The 19,690-nt window shown below is 46.7% G+C and overlaps 1 protein-coding gene across 1 annotated transcript; it reads right to left on the minus strand.

Annotated features, from left to right (window-relative positions):
• Positions 1-9,408: 9,408 nt before the first annotated feature.
• Positions 9,409-9,941, minus strand: LOC118473524 (lysine-specific histone demethylase 1 homolog 3-like). Its single transcript, XM_035963266.1, has 2 exons — positions 9,636-9,941; positions 9,409-9,540 (listed from the first exon to the last, which is right to left on the minus strand). The coding sequence occupies exons 1-2, from the start codon at positions 9,903-9,905 to the stop codon at positions 9,409-9,411; spliced, it is 402 nt and encodes a 133-aa protein (XP_035819159.1). The 5' UTR covers positions 9,906-9,941.
• Positions 9,942-19,690: the final 9,749 nt, after the last annotated feature.

Raw genomic sequence — 19,690 nt, forward strand, 5'->3', positions numbered from 1 at the left:
TATAGTATAGATAAGTACGAGGCTCGCGAGCCCGGCACGGCCCGGTTCTATGCGGGACCGGGCCGGCCTGGCACGAATAAGCGGACGGGCTCGGACAGGAACTAGGCACGGTGGGCTAGCCCGACACGACCCATTTACCTCTAAGCCCATTAAGCCCGCTTTTTGCACTAAATTGTGTTTACCGGCCCGCTTAGCCCCTTTTTCCGTACTAAACGGGTCGGCCTAGCCCGTTTAGACCAGTTGCGGGCCGGGCTCGGATAGAAAAACGAGCCCGCGAGCTTAGACAGTCGGTCCCGATTTTCTAACCGTGCCCGGTGGACCGGACCCAAATCGGGCCGAGTTTCACCGTGCCCGGGCCGGGCGGCCCATTTGGCCATCTCTACTTTGAAGAGTGAAAGGAGAGCAGAGGAGGCAACGACGACCGGCCCCTTCGCCCAACGACGACACACCAAACAACAAAGCGTTTCTAGGGAGGAAGTCAGCCTCTCAATTAGAGATGGCAATGGGTAAAAACCCGTTGGGTATTACTTGTCCAAACCCATACCCGCGAAGAAAAAATTTGCCTGTTAAAAAACTCATACCCATGACGGGTATAAAATTTTGTCCAAACCCATACCCATGCGGGTTTCGTGTACCCAACGGGTTTCCCATACCCACTAACATCAACATAAAAAATAATTCATCATGTAAATGACAATCAATACATTAATAAGCTAGCATAAAAGGAACAAGTGATAACTAATTTTAACTTAAAATTTGTTACATGAAGTTTATTTCAATTAGAACATATTTAATTAATAATATTATGAGACATATTTATAAGGAATTTTGATTTTAAGGCGGGTTTTAAAAACTCATGGGTTTGCGGGTATGGGCAGTGGAAGAACAAACTCATGCCCACATACTTTCCATTTGAACTCATTAACAAACCCATGAGTACAAAAATTGATCCAAACCCATACCCTAATAGAGCAAAAAACCACCGGGTTTCGGGTAGCGGGTACCCATTGCCATCTCTAGCCTCAATGTACAGGCACACACGTAAAGCTAAGGCTAGCTGCAGCGGCATCCGCCACACTCGCCCTCCCCTAGCCCGGTAGCCATTTAGGGTGACACGTGAGCTGCAACGTCACGTGATAAACGGTCCCCTACTTGCTACAACCGTAGGGGAGGACGCGCACGTCCCCCAGATGAAGGAGAGCACTGTAGCGCTCTCTTGCATAGTGCTCCTATATTTAATAGTTGAACAAAAATAGTAATAAAAGATGAATATAATTAGATAATAATATTTTATAGTTATAGTGGGTATATGGGGATAATATAGGGGGAACCACTGCGAGAGATGAAAATTTAGAGGATGAAATGTTGATGATGTGATGCAAAAAAGTGATATGAGTGGAAAAGTTTAGGGAAACCGCCGCGGATAGCGTAAGGTTACAGCACAGCTGCACGGTACGAGCACCAGACAAAAGCAGCGGTTACCAAAAACTGCAGAGACGGCCAGGCATATATACCTGCAGACAGAAAGGAACAAAGCAGCGGTACGGTACGGTACCATACGGTCCACATATACCCATAGCAAGCAAAGGGAGAGTGGGAGACAAGGACTTGGCTGGATGCCTGGATCACAGCACAAGCAGGCCATCGCCATGGTTTCTTCCTTTCCCCTCACGGAAGGAAGCCAGGAGGACGATGGACGACAAGGAACCAGGATCGGAACCACCATCCAAACCGCGCACCGACCCACCACTTATTACCTCCCTTTTTTTTTTCTTTTTTTCTTTTTTGGAGACAAAAAATGATGCGCCTCCAATCCAGACCAGAATCATGAAACATGCATGCGTTGCCGAACGCTATACCTTTTGCGATTCTTGTACCACTCATCTACCAGTTTCTTCGGACCAGAGCTTCTGAGAGGAGACAATCACAGAGCAAAAAACGGGCGACATGGGCAGGGAAGATGACGAGCGGGGCCAAGAAAGCTAGCCACAGGTGTCTCGTCCGCTCCTCACTCGCACGCAGAACCAGCCGTGCATGGGCGAGGCAGGACGACAGCACCCACAACCACAAGGAAGAAGACCCAGGACAGGAGGCGGAGCGAATGACCGGAGGAGCTAGCTCTGACCTTTGAGTCTGCGTGGGCAAGTCGTCGTCGCCGCCGCCGCAATTCTGTTCCGCTTCTCTGCTGCGGCCCCGGCCAGAAAGGAAAGCTCCGGGCGAAGCCGCGGGGGAAAGGCCGGCAAGGCGAGGATGGGATGGGATCGCGGCGGAGCCCGAGAACCCAACAAAAATTCCGCGATGCACAGAAAAGAGTCGCCCGGAGCGGAGGGTGGAGACTTACCGCTATAAAATTTAGCCATGTCCCATCGAATGTTTGAACCTCTATTCCGAATATTAAATGTAGTCAAATTATAAAACTAATTTGTCAGCCGAAGATTAAAAGACGAGACGAATCTAGTCTAATTGATTGGGTCTATATTTCATACTCCTATTTAAAAGTCAAACGTTTGATGTGACTTAGGCTAAACTTTAGCAGAAGCAACCAAACACACCCTTAAATACACGCCGTTCATGAGAGGTCAGCAGGGCAGTGCAATAAATTCGATGCGCAGTGAGTCAGTGGAGGCCCTTTCGCGAAGAGGACCCTCGACGTGGTGCACGAACCCGAAGCCTTGGATCGCTTCGATAAGAAGGGCCTGGAGTATGTTTTTTTCTTAAAGTGTAAAGTGTGCTGCTGTGGACTTTGCTATTCAGTCCAGGTTTTTTTGGGTGCGGCCGTTGAGTAAGAAAAAAAAAACTATATTCCCAAACATGCCCTCAAAGAGACCCTTAAAGTGTAACGCAATATTTTGTGTGCAGTGAAAATATCAACGGTACAACAAACGACATTTTGATACACTCTCGTACATGCATTTATTAGAAAAAAAAGATTTTCTCATGTATAGCACTCGCTGGAGATTCTCCCTGAGAGATATACAGTAATTGTTACTACTACTACTACATAGTTTAACATTTTTTTCTTCTTTTGTCGTGATATTGGAAGGAGCATATATATATATATATATATATATAGCACCAGCAATGAATTAGTGATATCTGAAGATCTTTACAATATACTAGTCAACAATATAAAATAATGTAAAAATACTCCTAACAACCCCCTGAATGTGATTTGCCCACTGCGGCACGGGAGGCGCACAAGGACCGCAGGCCGCGCCAGCAGCGGACGAGAAACTGAGCATCCCGGTCATGTGACTGGATCCTGACCAGTACGTAAATCGCCTCCAACTGTACGTAAATCGCCTATTGTGACTGGATCCTGACGTCATAATTACGTACGGCCGGTGAACATGTGTTGACGTCCAACTGTACGTAAATCGCCTATTCTGACCGGATCCCTGAGCAGTACGTGACAGGGTACGTGTGTCACCCACAAGCCTAGCATCTCTGCTCTCTAGCTAGCATGCTTCAAGTATCATCGGTAGCTCGCTTGGTCTGTGCATGAGTCGTGACATGTGGCTGCAGGAGCCTGGAGGAGAAAGCATAGCTTTATACAGAGAGATGAGATCTGCAACAAAGCCAGGTCTCAAGCATATCCATCAGACACTGCTAACTACCGATCGCAGCTGGATTGCCGGCCGTCTTACCTTAGCTGACTTTTTTCTTTCTTTCTTTCTTTCTTAAAGACAAGTTCCTTTAATTTCAAGGTTTAAGCGAACACTAATGAGGTGTACGTTGGTTTGAGGAATGAACTAGTCCATCGTCTTCTTACTGCTCACTATTTTTGTTTGGTTTGTGGAATAGAATGCGTTGATCCATCACCATCTCATTCCTCATAGTTAGTTAGTTAGCACTAATATGAGGAATGAAGTCATCCCACCAAATCTGAGGAATGAAACTCATGATGCACCACCTTAATTTGGATGATATGGTTCCTCAAACCAAACACTCTATAAATGATCTTTTTGTCCGGCGACCTCGCAGAGATCATCCTCATCATTATCTCGCGGTGCCCGCAGCAAGCTAAGGAGGGGGGCTGCCGAGAAGAAAGCAGCGAGGGGGCCGGTGGAAATGATCGATGCCATTGACTTGGGCACCTCTAGGCCATTGGGATTTGGGAGCCGAGGTGGCGTGGTGAACCGGATGATTGGCTGCCGCGGGCATGGCGGTGGACCGGACTGGTGGAGGACGGACGTGCATGGCGGATTGGCAGACGATGTGTGCCTTTCTCCGGAGTCCGGACTCATCCGTTTGACCCAGGACGGATCGCCATGATGCTGGCCTCCTGGCCGATGTGTTGTCAAGACGATTGGCCGCCGCCATCGCCTTCATGCGGTGCGGGAGTAGTCGTCGAGCCATCTGACCGTGACCGTTGGCGAAGTCAGAATTGTACAGGATCTCGGTGAGAAGAGCTGACACCGCCGCGCGGCTCCATGTTCTCATGCCCCCTTGTTTAAGAAAACCAGAGCAGAGTTTGTTGAATGGTTTTTCCATGGAGGCACGTGATGCACACGGAACAGGCAAGGCCATCTGGGGAATGGCTCGATTGGCTTTCGCTGGCCGACACGGCAATGGCGACATGGCGTTGCGCTGCGGCTGCCCGTCTGGGGCCCACTACTTTCTGCTTCCGGAATGTGGCGGCCCAACTAATAATGACTCGTACCATTATTATTTAGCTGTATATATTATATATTTCTCTACTAACTATTAAGGGGACAGTGTAGACTGCCCCCGCTCCTACCCGCATGCGCCAGCGAAAATCCCCCGCAACCGCCTCACACCCCGCCGTCCTCCGCACGCCCGCCCACCGCAGCCGCCGCGAATCCAGCTCCCTCGCGCCGCATCCGCCGCGAATCTAGCTCCCGCACGCCCGCGCCAGCGCCTCCCTACTCCTGCTCGCGCGCTGCAATCGCGTAGTTGGCGTAGTTTGCGTAGACGACCTCGGCGGTGATGGAGCCGAATCCCGAGTAGGCGGAGTACGTCGGGAGGACCTCCGCGGACGGAGAGGGACCGAGAGGGACGAGCTGTTGGCGTGGTAAGGAGAGAGGATCGTGGCGCTGTGCGGACGGAGATCCACCTGTGGAGCTGCGTTCCGGATGCACCGGAGCCGGTCGCGGAGACACCGGGGCTGCAGAGGGCGGATGCCGCGCCGAGGTGGTCACGAGGACGCTGGGGCGCTGGGCCCCAGGTGGTGCTCAACCGAGCGCGGTCTCGTTCCGGACTGCGACACTGCGAGCGGAGGGAAGAGATCGGCCACGGGCAAGAGAAGTTCAGGCGGCGGGCGGGGGAGCGAGCTCGGCCGCGGAGGAGAGGAAGCGGCCGCCGCCCTCAGCGCTATGCGGATGGATCAGGAAGTAGAAGAATCGACAAAGGGCAGAAAAGAAATCTCTACTAATTGAATGGATTTACAGCACAGCGAGCTCGATCTCGTCACCCACTGCCTCCATGTCCTTCACATCGCCCCCTGCCTTCAGGTCCTTCATCGCTGCCGATCTCTAGATTGCTTTCTCGGTGATAGTTGATTTAATTTACTGATTGAATGGAATGAAATAATTGGATTTAGTGATTGAGCAGGTCAGCGATCCTTCCCCAAAGGTTTTGAGGTTTTGGTTGATGGTTACTGCAGCTATGAGATGCTATGTGAGTTCTTCAATTATCTGCATCTATGAACAACTAAGTGCACTGGATGTGGAATCTGAGCGGATTGTTCAGAAGGCACTAAATAGGATAATGGTGTAAAGGGCTGTGATTTTGCCATTTCTTTTTTTTAGTCCAAACAACCATCCCTGAATATGCAAGAAATACATGTCTGCCGATGTTAGCTTGCCAGCCTTTGGACTATCTTCCTTCCAGAACGAGCTTGTTCTTCATTTATTGGTACGCCAAAAAAATGAGCACATTGCTTATCAACCTTTCCCATAGCTGATGTTTCCAACAGGGAGTGGTCTCACCGTAACTATGCCATTCATGGCCTTTTCCAGCACAGTAGAAAAATATTATGGTCTTCATAGGAACACCAAGTTTGGAAAAAAAATGCTGCAAACATTTGTTCACAGTTCCAAGATTGGACAATTCAATTTCCATATCCACTCCTTCATTTTCGAATGCCTCAAAATCAGCATTATCATACTGCCTTTGTTTCTCTGGATCTGACAAGATGTTATAAGAATATGCAACTTCTTTGAAGAGTTCTGATGCTTCTGGATTGCTAGCATTCTTATCAGGGCGGTACCACAGTTCAACAAATGGCGGCAAGGTTTTCCACCGTGGGAGATGGTCCTGGGCAACACACTGAAGCAGCATAATAAAATCACAGCCTTCAGGTATGGGAAAATCCTCAAGAAAATCTGACTTTAGGCCCTTCCAGATCCCCTGTAGCACTGAAAACAAATGCCAGAACCCACCAAAGAGTTGTTGCTCTTCTTTCGCTTGCTCAGAAACTAAACACTGCTTCCCGAACTGATGGAGCCTTTTAACTTTGCCCCACTGAACTGAGTACACAACCCCATGTGGACTGTGGATGGTCACTATTGGCAACTTATCCAGAGCATAGGAATTAGTCACAATAGATTTAGGTATATCTATTTGAATAGCAAGGTCACCATACGTAGCCATAAGTGAACCCCCTTGTGAAAATGTATCAGCCACTATATTCTCCTTGCCTTTATCGTACACCATTCTAAACGATAATCCCCTTAATTTGTTCATGGAGTTCCTTTGAATGTTTGGCTGTGACTGAACTGCCATACCACTGTTTCCTGAACTAAAAGCATTGAGCCACCATTGTGTCAGTCCAGTTATTCCAAGTTGCACACTGTCTTTGTTCTGCCTGCCATAGTGATCACGAACGTTGTACAGTAATGCTGCTGGAATCTTGTTTCCAATGCCAACAGATGATGTAATAAAGACTGAGACTCGGTGTATAACTATCATACTTGAGTTAGAGAGGATTCTCACACCATCGCACTTAGCAAACTGTTTTGTGGGTTCACCATTCTTGTATTGAACAGAATCTCCATATGGACCACTCATGAACAACATTTCAGATTCATCAAATATCATCTGCCCAACCCTGCTACTGATAAAGTCTCGAGAGACACTGCCACTAGAGAAGCCTTCTACCAACTCCTTCACTTTACTAACAGCGACCCGACCTTCAGCATTCTGTTCCTTCTCCAGTCTTCCTTCAAGCACACTGCAAGCGCTAGCAGGAAGAAAATCCTCCGTGCTTCCACCATTCTTAATCACCTAAACTAGGCTAATTGAAGTGAAATAATGTAATATATAGAATGATGATTAATGTTTCTGCATATTAGTGGATTTTATTATAATATGTTGTCGCCGTAACAACGTACGGGCATACAGCTAGTATAACAATTAAGGGCGGTGTGTAGACCGCCCCCGCCCCCGATAACCACGCCCCCGCTACACGGAAACCCCGCAAACCGCCCGCCAACCCCGGCAGCCCGACCTCCGTATTCATCGCCGCCGCAAACCGTCCCCAACCCCGTCCGCCCGACCTCTGTTTTCATCGCCACCGCGCCGCACGCCCCCGCCTCTGCTCGCCCACCCTCCGGGATCCTCGCCGCCGCAAACAGCTCGCCAACCACGCACGCCGAAAACCCCGCCAGCACGCCCCGCACGGCCGCACGCCCGCGCGATTCGCGCAAAGCCCGACAGCCGCCCGCCTCCTCTCTGCGTCCTCTGCGCGTGCCCCGCGCCCGACCCGCGAACCCCCCGCGCCCGCCTCGCGAACCCCCCGCGCAAGCCCCGAGAGCGCCGGCCCTACCTCGCCTCCGAGTGCCGCTCGCCGAGATCCAGAACGAGCGCGGCCACTGGGAGCGCCGCATCGTTGAGCTCGGCGGCCGCGACTACTCCCGCAGCTCCAACGCGCCGCTCATGACCGACCTCGACGGCAACATAGTCGCCGTCCCCAACCCCTCGGGTCGCGGACCGGGGTACCGCTACTTTGGCGCGGCCAGGAAGCTTCCTGGCATGCGGGAGCTCTTCGACAAGCCGCCCGAGATGCGGAAGCGCCGCACCCGCTACGAGATCCACAAGCGCATCAACGCACGAGGACGACAAGCTCCAGATGTTGCTCTCCTTCAACTTCAAGGCCCAGGGCACGCGGCTGGTGGAGGCGTCGCTGGAGGACCACGCGGGCCTCCTCGCCGCCGTTGGTACTTTTTTAACAGATCCGCCTCACGCCCCACGCTTCTCCACGCCTCCGCCCAGACAACTCTCGCCCACCGCCGCCGCCGCCCACAGACCTGCGCACGTCGCCTAGCCGACCCCGGCGCCTCCGTGGCTTCGCTCCTCTGCCCGCCCGCGGCCCGCCCACATACCTCCGTCGACCATCGACCCCTGTCCGGCCGTCCACTCGACGCCTGACCTTCGCTTGCGGTCGCTGCCTGGCCGCCCGTACAGCCGCAGGCCACAGCCCCGCCTCCGACCGCCAGACTCCGCCCCTCCACCTGGCGTCCTCTGCCACAGTGCCCGACCACCCCGCGCCGCCGCAGCAGCAGGTGAGCGTCTCTCGTCCCTTTCCTACTGTCCTGTGCACGCTCTGGGTTCCGGTGCTTGCTCTGTTTGATCTGCTGTAATTTGTTAGTAGAATCGTAGATTTTCTGGAGACAGAGACATGTAGTTGATAATATACTTCTCAGTTTGTCCGGTGAAAGAAAATCTTGTCAACTATGAGCATGAAATGTTTGTTAGATCGCAGGTAAACTCAGAGAGGTTATATTAGGCAATTGGGTCAGTTACTTACTTTGGCATCATACTGTTAGGCCTTTTCAAACTCTGAGTTGCATCTATTAGGTATGGATGTGTGGCTGTGTCAGGGGTGACAATTGGTTGGAGTCAAGTTAGTCTTACGGAATACAGAGTATTTTACTAGGAACCCATCTGTTTTGGTGTTGCATATAATACAATACTAAATGTATTCATTAAAAATCCATGAAACGCAACTACTAACCCCATCTTGACAGCTAAAGCAATTGTACAAGGTCAAAGAATGGTACAATATTATTGTTGAATGCTCAGTCATGTTTCAGTCCTAACACACTGATTCCTGCATAATGCTTGTGTATCGATAACTGGTACTGTTCACGATTTGAAAATGTTGAAAAACTGAAACCTTAGTTATAACAAACATAGATCAATGTAGTAGTGCACTTAGATACTCTTCTCTCAGTAATGTCAGATATTTATTTATTTGTTCTACTTCGATCGACCTATAGAATAAACAAATACATAAAAGATATAACAGGGAGGGGTTTGCTACATTGGTAAGGTAAATTAGCTTCCTATAAGAATTTGATAACCTATGGTTTTGTACGCTTCCAAAGATAAGGCTGAAAGGGAGAAACATGAAAATTTGTTTATGTTGAGAGACATTCCCTAGCGTCATTTAAAGGGACATGGAGGCATAGAACTGCACAAACCTGATAAACGTACAGCTACCAGATCAGTGGAAACAAGCACAAGCAAACGCACACAGTGCCGCAGTAGTTGAGTAGCATTTTTCCCAAGTGAATCCTGCCAAAATCAAAATGCAAACATGAAGAACTTCAATACAGGATAAGTACCAGTGTCATGTAATGCTTAAAGAAATAACTCATTAATCAACTTACAAGTATCCAGGAGTATAGCGTACTTAGTCCTTCTTTAGACCCAGCAAATGATTTAAGAACATCTGTAGGAAGCTTCAATAACTCCTTAGCCAAATGTAGGCGCCCTGATGTTGTCTTTGCACTGAAAAACATTTCTTGCAGCAAAGATTCCTTGCTAACAATTGGATACATTGCATCAGATGAGTTCTTACTTAGAGCAGTAGAAAGTTCACGTGCTTCAAGTCTATTTGACATGTCCTTGACTTCATTCCTTTCACTGGCTGTCTGCATTTGGTAAGTCTGTAGCGTTTCTACCTCGGCAATATAGTCACTGCCAGTGTTCAGTAAGTCAATGATGCGAACAACTTCTCGCAAACATTGATTGCAGGATTACTAAGTGTAATAAAACAGATTGTGTATTCCATGGCATTGCCCTCCTCCCCGCGTCGCGCCCGATTCACAATATATATTATGTAATATGAAATTTCACAGTATAATAGAAGATCCAGAATACATGTCATAAACAGAACATTGATTGCAGGATTACCAAGTGTAATAAAATAAATACAAGCATAGGAAAAGAAATATGTTAAGGATCTTTATTTAACCGGAAGGTAATTGATATTGCGAAGAAGACGAAAGAGGAGAGGGTCAAGTTGCTTAAAGATAGAGCAGCATACCATGTATTATTTGGACTGGCTAATGAGGTATGTTTTTATGACATTGTCCAACTAGCATCATAAATAATAAGTGTTTCTTACTTGAATTGATATGGAAAAATTGAAACTCGTGTATTTTTTCGTTTGTATTATTTTGATTGTAGATGGCCTCTAAAATGAAATATTTGTCCATGGTACCTTGTTTCTCCTAGGTTTTTTCCTTGTATTTTGTTTTTAAAACATTGTTTTCAGTATTTTCTTAGAAGTTTGTGAGTCATCTTCCATTTTCTAACAATATAATGGTCTGATGCTATTTAGATGGTTCTTCTGCACCTAGCATACCTAGCATGACTGGTTGAGAAATACGTTAATTTTGTGGAACCTTATTTGCTCGTAATCCAGTTGTGTCAACATTAGATGGCATCTTTTTCACAGGGCGCAACTTGCCATGATAGCAATTTGATCTCGTAGTACCAGGAGTTCATCTGACTTCAATTGTTTAATTCAATGTATGCTTTCAGGAGCTCACGGAAGGTGTAAGCCTTACTGCGACAACGACAGCAAGGTGAGCGAGTTCATCGGTAGCTGGCACAGTCTGTCGTTGCACGAGCTGCCCACCCACGCCGGTATGTGAATTACCAACTTATGGTATTTGTTTTTATCTTCCAAGCTAACAAAATCCTAATTTGGTCTGCATGAGAATAAAGAACTTGAGGATAAATATGAGGGTCCGACTGAATATTTATCTTATTGGAAACCAAATGTAACAGTAAATCTTGTTGAAGACTTCACACGGTATTCACAAAATCAAGCTCTGTTTCTAAATTGGATTATGTTCCTGCAACATTGGCAATTGATTTGTACTTCTCACCCAGCCTTTTTGACAGCTTCAAATCTCTACTAACTATTAAGGGAGCAGTGTAGACTGCCCCACCTGCCACCCGCCGCTCTGCCTCCCCCGCCGCAAAACCAGCCCCTCCCCCGACATCGCAGCTTCTCTCGCCTCCTAAGACGCATCCCTCGCCTCCATCATAGCCGTCGGCTCGCGCAAGCATCGCCCCTCCCCCTCCACGGCATCGCAGTCGCGGGCGTCCTCCCGCTTCTCTTGCCCGGCCCTGTCCCGACGCGCTGGCACCCGCCTGAGGCACCCGCAGGAACGCCATCCATCTGGGTTCAAGAGGGTCGCCGCCCCGTTATCATCCTCATCACCGGCGCCACCAGTAAGTCCTCGCTCCCCTTCGGTGCTCTCTCTCGTCCCCCTCATGCAAATATGGTCCGACTCGGTGAGACCGAGATGGATGGTCTCCTTCTTGGCACATGCAAACTTCCTAGCATCGACCGCCCCCGCAGCGACCCCCACGCCCGCGCGCCGTCCCTACGCCCGCCACGAAACCCTCGCCGCGACCGCTCCACGGATCCCGCCGCGCGACGCCGCTACAGCACACCCGCCAGCCATGCCACACCGCACGCGCGCATCGGCCTCTTCCCTACGCGCGGGAACCGCCCGCATAGCCCGCCGCGACCCGCACGCCTAGCCTCCGCCCGCTGCGCCACGACAGATGCTGCATGGAGGCCGATGGCGGGGAGCTCTGCCTCGCTCCCTTCAGCGACACATGCGCTCTCGTCTCCGTGCTGGTGAGCGCCCGACGATCCCGTTGTCTTTGTTCTTTGGCATTTGTTTTTTTCAGGGGGACATTGTATGATGCTGCTACGACAGCTTACGGGCAGGTCTGCGCGCAGTTTCATAGCTGGGCGATCAGGAAGGATGTTGGTGCTGGCATGTACACTCTTCCAACCAGGGAGCAGTTGATAGTGCGGCTGAATGAAACTGGTAAGCATACATGAAGACCCACCGCATTTCGACAGATTGCAAGTTGTTTCTAATGCACTTGAATCCAAATAACATATGATACTCTTTTCCACTATAGAACATTGTACCACATGCCTTGTTACTATCTTGGTTATTGTACTGTGTACTGAAAATTTGCTCATCACATTATTACAAGTGAATCATTTACATGTCAACATTGTCATTACAGATCTTTTTCCCCTTATTCACATCTGAGCTATCAATCTACGATATCTCCTTCCACAATATTGCTCTATCATCATTTAGTTTGTGTTAAGGAAGGAATTCTCAGTAGTCTGAGCTGTTTAAATTACATGTTGATTGTAATATTGAATTAAGATATTTTCTTTTCACACTTCAGGTTTTTTGTTACTTGCACGAGTTATTGTCGCAACATGTCGTGTGACACTATCCGCTTCAATGGCCGCACAACTAGGTTCAACTCCAATGGCTGCATTCTAGATCTGCTTGCAAACCTGGTTGGCTTACTCACTTCTTGTCGATGGATTGGCTTTTGCTGGACAGGTAAGGGAACCCTGTGTTTCTTTGGTCGTTAACCTTCTTTATTGGAAATTGGATGACATTTAATAAGCTCAAGTTAATATGGGGTTTCCAGATGCATCTCTTATCTTTTGGTTTATTTCTTATAAATCGGGATCACACTTCAACAGGCCATACTTGCAAGTGCATTTGCTCGTAAGGACCATCCGAAGGCCACTGCCACAGCTTCTCGTATCTTGCAGGTATGTTATGTATCTTGAGTTTCTATTTGACACATTTTCCATGGCCTTAGAGAAGCATTTCCCTTATTTTGCAGCTGGCTTTGGTCTTGGGACTTCTCCTAAGCATACTTCCTGGTGTTGGTCTGCGCATAGGGTCTAGATTATTTACATCCGATCAGGGTGTACTGCATCATATCTACATAGGAATACCGGTATGTTTTCTCTGCTAAATGCTAAGGACGATGGCAAGTCGTGGCCTTCACCATGATCTGTTTTGCTGCTTCCAGGTCAGAAAAGCAAGCACAACAGTAAAATAGATCGGTTTGGAAGTCAAGTTCAGCCGTATCGTCGGACAACAGTTTTATGGATAGCATGCACACAACCATCATGGTAAAATTCCCGTTTTGCTCTTAAATTGCATGTAGACTTCATTTTTCGATTCTGATGGAATCTCTGTTCTTGTCAGCCCAGCACTCTAGACAACCTCTTCCTGAACTCAAACCAAGAGCTTCATGTACACCGGTAAGCTGGTGAAGCATGGTGGCATATCATGTTCCATATTCGACGGCTGAGACCTGGTAGAGCGTGAGGTCCTACCGCCACCGCTCTCGCGGGTCGAAGATGTCGCGCAGTGGGAAAGAGCCATGTATGCTGGCACAAAAAAGAAATGACTTCTATTGACAAGTCCTCCCTGAAGTCCAAACTGTTAGAACATGAGTCTAGATATGCCCCTAATCATCAGTTTCTGGTTCATGTATAGTAGCAGTACAGGACTAGCCTAACCTTGTGGCTGTGACCTGTCAGTCATCTACACTGCAAGAATGCAGAGAGGGGAATTGTAGTGTAGGGTTTATTTGCTGCCATATGTACATGTACGTGGGTGTAGCCATGTAAATTTGTAAATATAAATCCGGTAGCGTTTAGAAAGGAAATTAAATTGTCTGGATTGAAACACCGTGTTGTTGACATCATGCAAATTTTAAATATACCTAATTTAGGTCGAGAAGTCTCATGCTATGATATGTTGTTTGATTTACAATATCGTGTGTATAAATATTTCATGTTTTTCACTTTATTTGTTTTGCGGTACCAAACATATAACAATTTCATGTGTTTCCCGTGGCAACACACGGGCATAGACCTAGTTATTATTTAGCTGTAAATGGTGGCAACAAAATAAATATCTTATGGTGCAACAAACATTGGCTACAAGGCAACGTGACGACTGGCACCGGTGGAGAACTTAACAGAGGTCCGTGTTGGACTTGGGAGTCACATTATTGGTTACAAGAAGTCTCTTAACTCAGTGACAGATTGAAAGTAGAAAAAGGTCATACTTGGTGTTTTATAAGGAGATAAAACATCAACCATTCAAGTTTCAAAAACTACGCTCTTTTAGACACCGTAAGGCCTAGTTTGGATACTTTGGGATTATAGTGTTTTGGAGGGATTGGAGAGGGTGTAAATCCCCCAATAGATTAAATACTCTCTCAATACATCTCAATCCACTCTAATACTACTCATTACTAGAGTACCCAAACTAGGCCTAATGCATAATGGTGCCACCGAAGTTAGTGACTAGTGAGAGAGAGATACTTGTGTTCATTTGAGCTCTTACGCTTGGATTGCTTTTCTTCTTCATTCTTTCTTGATTCCAACTCAATTGTAACCAAGGCAAGAGACACCAATTGTGTGGTGGTCCTTGTGGGGACTTAGTGTCCCGTTTGATTGAGAAGAGAAGCTCACTCGGTCTAGGTGACCGTTTGAGAGAGGGAAAGGGTTGAAAGAGACCTGATCTTTGTGACCACCTCAACGGGGAGTAGGTTTGCAAGAACCGAACCTCGGTAAAATAAATCACTGTGTCATCCGCCTTATTGCTTGTGATTTGTTTTCGCCCTCTCTTTCGGACTCGTTTATATTTCTAACGCTAACCCCGACTTGTAGTTGTGCTTAAAGTTTGTAAATTTTAGATTTGCCTATTCACACCCCTCTAGGCGACTTTCAATTGGTATCAGAGCCTGATACTTTATTAGAGCCTAACCGCTCGAAGTGATGTCGGGAGATCATGCCAAGAAGGAGATGGTGACCGAAGAGAAGCCCGACACAAGCCATGGGAAGGCTCCATCCGGGGAGTCCGGCAACAAGGTGAAGGGATCCCCTTCACACGACAAGTCACGTCGGAGCGGCGAAAAGAAAAAGAAGATGAAGAAAGTGGTCTACTACGAGACCGACTCTTCATCGCCATCCACCTCCGGCTCCGACACGCCATCCATCACTTCTAAGCGCCAAGAGCGCAAGAAGTATAGTAAGATCCCCCTACGCTACTCTTGCATTCCTAGACATACTCCATTACTTTCGGTCCCATTAGGCAAACCACCGTCGTTTGACGGTGAAGATTATTCTAGGTGGAGTGATATGATGAGATATCACCTAACCCCACTCCACAAAAGCATATGGGATGTTGTTGAGTTTGGAGTACAGGTACCATCAGTAGGGGATAAAGATTATGATGAGGACGAGGTGGCCCAAATCGAGCACTTCAACTCTCAAATGACTACTATACTCCTCACCTCTCTAAGTCGAGAGGAGTATAATAAAGTGCAAGGGTTGAAGAGCGCCAAAGAGATTTGGGATGTACTCAAGACCGCGCACGAAGGAGATGAGGTGACCAAAATCACCAAGCGGGAAACGGTCGAGGGGGAGCTCGGTCGTTTTATGCTCAACCAAGGAGAAGACCCGCAAGCCATGTACAACCGGCTAAAAACCTTGGTGAACCAAGTGCACAACCTCGAGAGCTCCAAGTGGGATGACCATGAAATGGTCAAGGTTATTCTAAGATCACTTGTATTTCTTAACCCTACTCAAGTACAATTAATCTGTGGTGATCCTAGATATAAGCTAATGTCCCCCGGGGAAGTTATAGGAAAATTTGTGAGCTTTGAATTGATGATCAAAGGCTCCAAGAAGATCATCGAGCAAGGCGCCACCTCAACACCCGAGGTGCAACCCGTCGCCTTCAAGGCAACAGAGGAGAAGAAAGAAGACTCTACACCTAGTAGGGTCCCCATCGACGCCTCCAAGCTCGACAATGAGGAGATGGCACTCATCATCAAGAGCTTTTGCCAAATCCTCAAGCAAAGGAGGGGGAAAGACCACAAGTCCCGCTCCAAGAAAGTTTACTACAAATGTGGTAAGCCCGGTCATTTTATCGCTAAATGCCCTTTGTCTAGTGATAGTGATAGGGATAACGACAAGAAGGGAAAGAGGAGAGAAAAAAGAGGTACTACAAGAAGAAGGGCGGTGATGCCCATGTTTGCCGGGAATGAGACTCCGACGAGAGCTCCACCGACTCCTCCTCCGACGAGGATGCCGCAAACATCACCGTCACCAAAGGCCTCCTCTTCCCCAACGTCGGCCACAAGTGCCTCATGGCAAAGGACGGCAAGAAGAAGAAGGTAAAATCTAGATCCTCCACTAAGTATGCAACATCTAGCGATGAGGCCAGCTCTAGTGATGATGAGAATGATTTATTGACGCTTTTTGTCAATCTTAACATGCAACAAAAGGAGAAATTAAATGAATTGATTAGTGCTATTCATGAGAAGGATGAACTCATGGATAGCCAAGAGGACTTCCTTATTAAGGAAAACAAAAAGCATGTTAAGACTAAAAATGCTTATGCTCTGGAAGTAGAAAAATGTGAAAAATTGTCTTGTGAGCTAAGCACTTGCCATGAATTATTTCCAACCTTAGAAATGAAAATGCCAAACTAATTGCTAAGGTTGAAAAGTCAAATATTTGTGATGATTCAATTGACAATCTTAGAAATGACAATGCTAGTTCAATTGCTAAGATTGAAAAATTGAATGCCTCTCTTGCTAGCCTTAGAAATGAGAATGAAAAATTAATTGCTAAGGCTAAGGAATTAGATGTTTGCAATGTTTCTATTTCCAATCTTAGAGATGAGAATGATATTTTACATGCTAAGATTGTTGAACTAAATTCTTGCAAACCCTCTACATCTACCGTTGAGCATGTTACTATTTGCACTAGATGTAGAGATGTTAACATTGATGCTATCCATGATCACATTGCTATGATTAAACAACAAAATGATCATATAGCAAAATTAGATGCTAAAATTGCTGAGCATGAACTAGAAAATGAGAAATTTAAATTTGCTCGTAGCATGCTTTATAGTGGGAGACGCCCTGGCATTAAGGATGGCATTGGCTTCCAACAGGGAGACAATGTCAAGCTTAATGCCCCTCCTAAAAGATTGTCTATCTTTGTTAAGGGCAAAGCTCTCATGCCTCAGGATAACGAGGGTTACATTTTATACCCTGCCGGTTATCCCGAGCACAAAATTAGGAGAATTCACTCTAGTAAGTCTCACTCTGGCTCTAATCATGCTTTTATGTATAAGAGTGAGGCATCTAGTTCTAGGCAATCAACCCATGCTAAATTGCCTAAGAAGAAAACTCCTATTGCATCAAATAAACCTATTGTTTCATTTAAGACTTTTGATGCATCTTATGTTTTAACTAACAAATCCGGCAAAATAGTTGCCAAATATGTTGGGGGCAAACAAAAGGGGTCAAAGACTTGTGTTTGGGTACCCAAGGTGCTTGTTTCTAATGTGAAAGGACCCATGACCGTTTGAGTACCTAAGAACAAGGCCTAAATTTGTTTTGTAGGTTTATGCATCCGGGGCCTCAAATTGGATCATCGATAGCGGGTGCACAAACCATATGACAGGGGAGAAGAAGATGTTCTCCTCCTATGAGAAAAACCAAGATCCCCAATGAGCTATCACATTCGGGGATGGAAATCAAGGTTTGGTCAAAGGATTGGGTAAAATTGCTATATCTCTTGACCACTCAATTTCCAACGATTTTCTTGTAGATTCTTTAGATTACAATTTGCTTTTTGTTTCTCAATTATGCAAAATGGGCTACAACTGTCTTTTTATGGATATAGGTGTTACTGTCTTTAGAAGAAGTGATGATTCAGTAGCATTTAAGGGAGTGTTAGAGGGTCAGCTATACTTAGTAGATTTTGATAGAGCTGAACTCGACACTTGCTTAATTGCTAAGACTAACATGGGTTGGCTCTGGCACCGCCGACTAGCTCATGTTGGGATGAAGAATCTTCATAAGCTTCTAAAGGGAGAGCACATTTTGGGACTAACCAATGTTCATTTTGACAAAGACAGGGTTTGTAGCGCTGTCAAGCAGGGAAGCAAGTTGGTGTTCATCATCCACACAAGAACATCATGACGCCCGATAGGCCGCTTGAATTACTCCACATGGATCTATTCGGCCCGATCGCTTACATAAGCATCGGCGGGAGTAAGTATTGTCTTGTAATTGTGGATGATTATTCTCGCTTCACTTGGGTGTTCTTTTTGCAGGAAAAATCACAAACCCAAGAGACATTAAAGGGATTCTTGAGACGAGCTCAAAATGAGTTCAGCTTAAGGATCAAAAAGATTAGAAGCGACAACGGGACGGAGTTCAAGAACTCACAAATAGAAGGCTTCCTTGAGGAGGAGGGCATCAAGCATGAGTTCTCTTCTCCCTACACACCACAGCAAAATGGTGTAGTGGAGAGGAAGAATAGAACTCCATTGGACATGGCAAGGACCATGCTTGATGAGTACAAGACTTCGGATCGGTTTTGGGCTGAGACGGTCAACACCGCTTGCTACGCCATCAACCAATTATATCTTCACCGAATCCTTAAGAAGACATCTTATGAACTCCTCACCGGTAAAAAGGCCAATGTTTCATATTTTAGAGTCTTTGGTAGCAAATGTTTTATTCTTGTTAAAAGAGGTAGAAAATCTAAATTTTCCTAAGGCTGTAGAAGACTTTTTACTTGGTTATGATTCAAACACAAGGGCATATAGAGTCTTTAACAAGTTCTCTGGTCTAGTTGAAGTTTCTTGTGACATTGTGTTTGATGAGACTAACGGCTCTCAAGTAGAGCAAGTTGATCTTGATGAGCTAGATGATGAAGAGGCTCCATGCGTCGCGCTAAGGAACATGTCCATTGGGGATGTGTGTCCTAAGGAATCCAAAGAGCCTCCACATGCACAAGATCAACCATCTTCCTCAATGCAAACATCTCCACCAACACAAGATGAGGATCAAGCTCAAGATGATGATGATGAAGATCAAGAGGAGCCACCTCAAGAGGAGGACAATGATCAAGGCGGAGATACTAATGATCAAGACAAGAAAGATGATGAGAATCCAAGACCGCCACACCCAAGAGTCCACCAAGCAATACAACGAGATCACCCCGTGAACACCATCCTCAGTGATATTCAAAAGGGGGTAACTACTCGATCTCGTGTTGCTCATTTTTGTGAACATTACTCATTTGTTTCCTCTATTGAGCCACACAGGGTAGAGGAAGCACTTCAAGGTTCGGATTGGGTGCTGGCGATGCAAGAGGAGCTCAACAACTTCATGAGGAATGAGATATGACATCTTGTTCCACGTCCTAACCAAAATGTTGTAGGAACCAAGTGGGTCTTCCGCAACAAACAAGATGAGCATGGTGTGGTGACAAGGAACAAAGCCCGACTTATGGCCAAGGGATATTCACAAGTCGAAGGTTTGGATTTCGGTGAAACCTATGCACCCGTAGCTAGGCTTGAGTCAATTCACATTTTATTTGCCTATGCTACTTACCATGACTTTAAGCTTTACCAAATGGACGTGAAAAGTGCCTTCCTCAATGGACCAATCAAGGAAGAGGTCTATGTTGAGCAACCTCCCGGCTTTGAAGATAGTGAGTACCCTAACCATGTCTATAAACTCTCTAAGGCGCTTTATG

This window comes from Zea mays, chromosome 10 (genome assembly GCF_902167145.1).
Source record: "Zea mays cultivar B73 chromosome 10, Zm-B73-REFERENCE-NAM-5.0, whole genome shotgun sequence".
Classification (NCBI taxonomy): Eukaryota; Viridiplantae; Streptophyta; class Magnoliopsida; order Poales; family Poaceae; genus Zea; species Zea mays.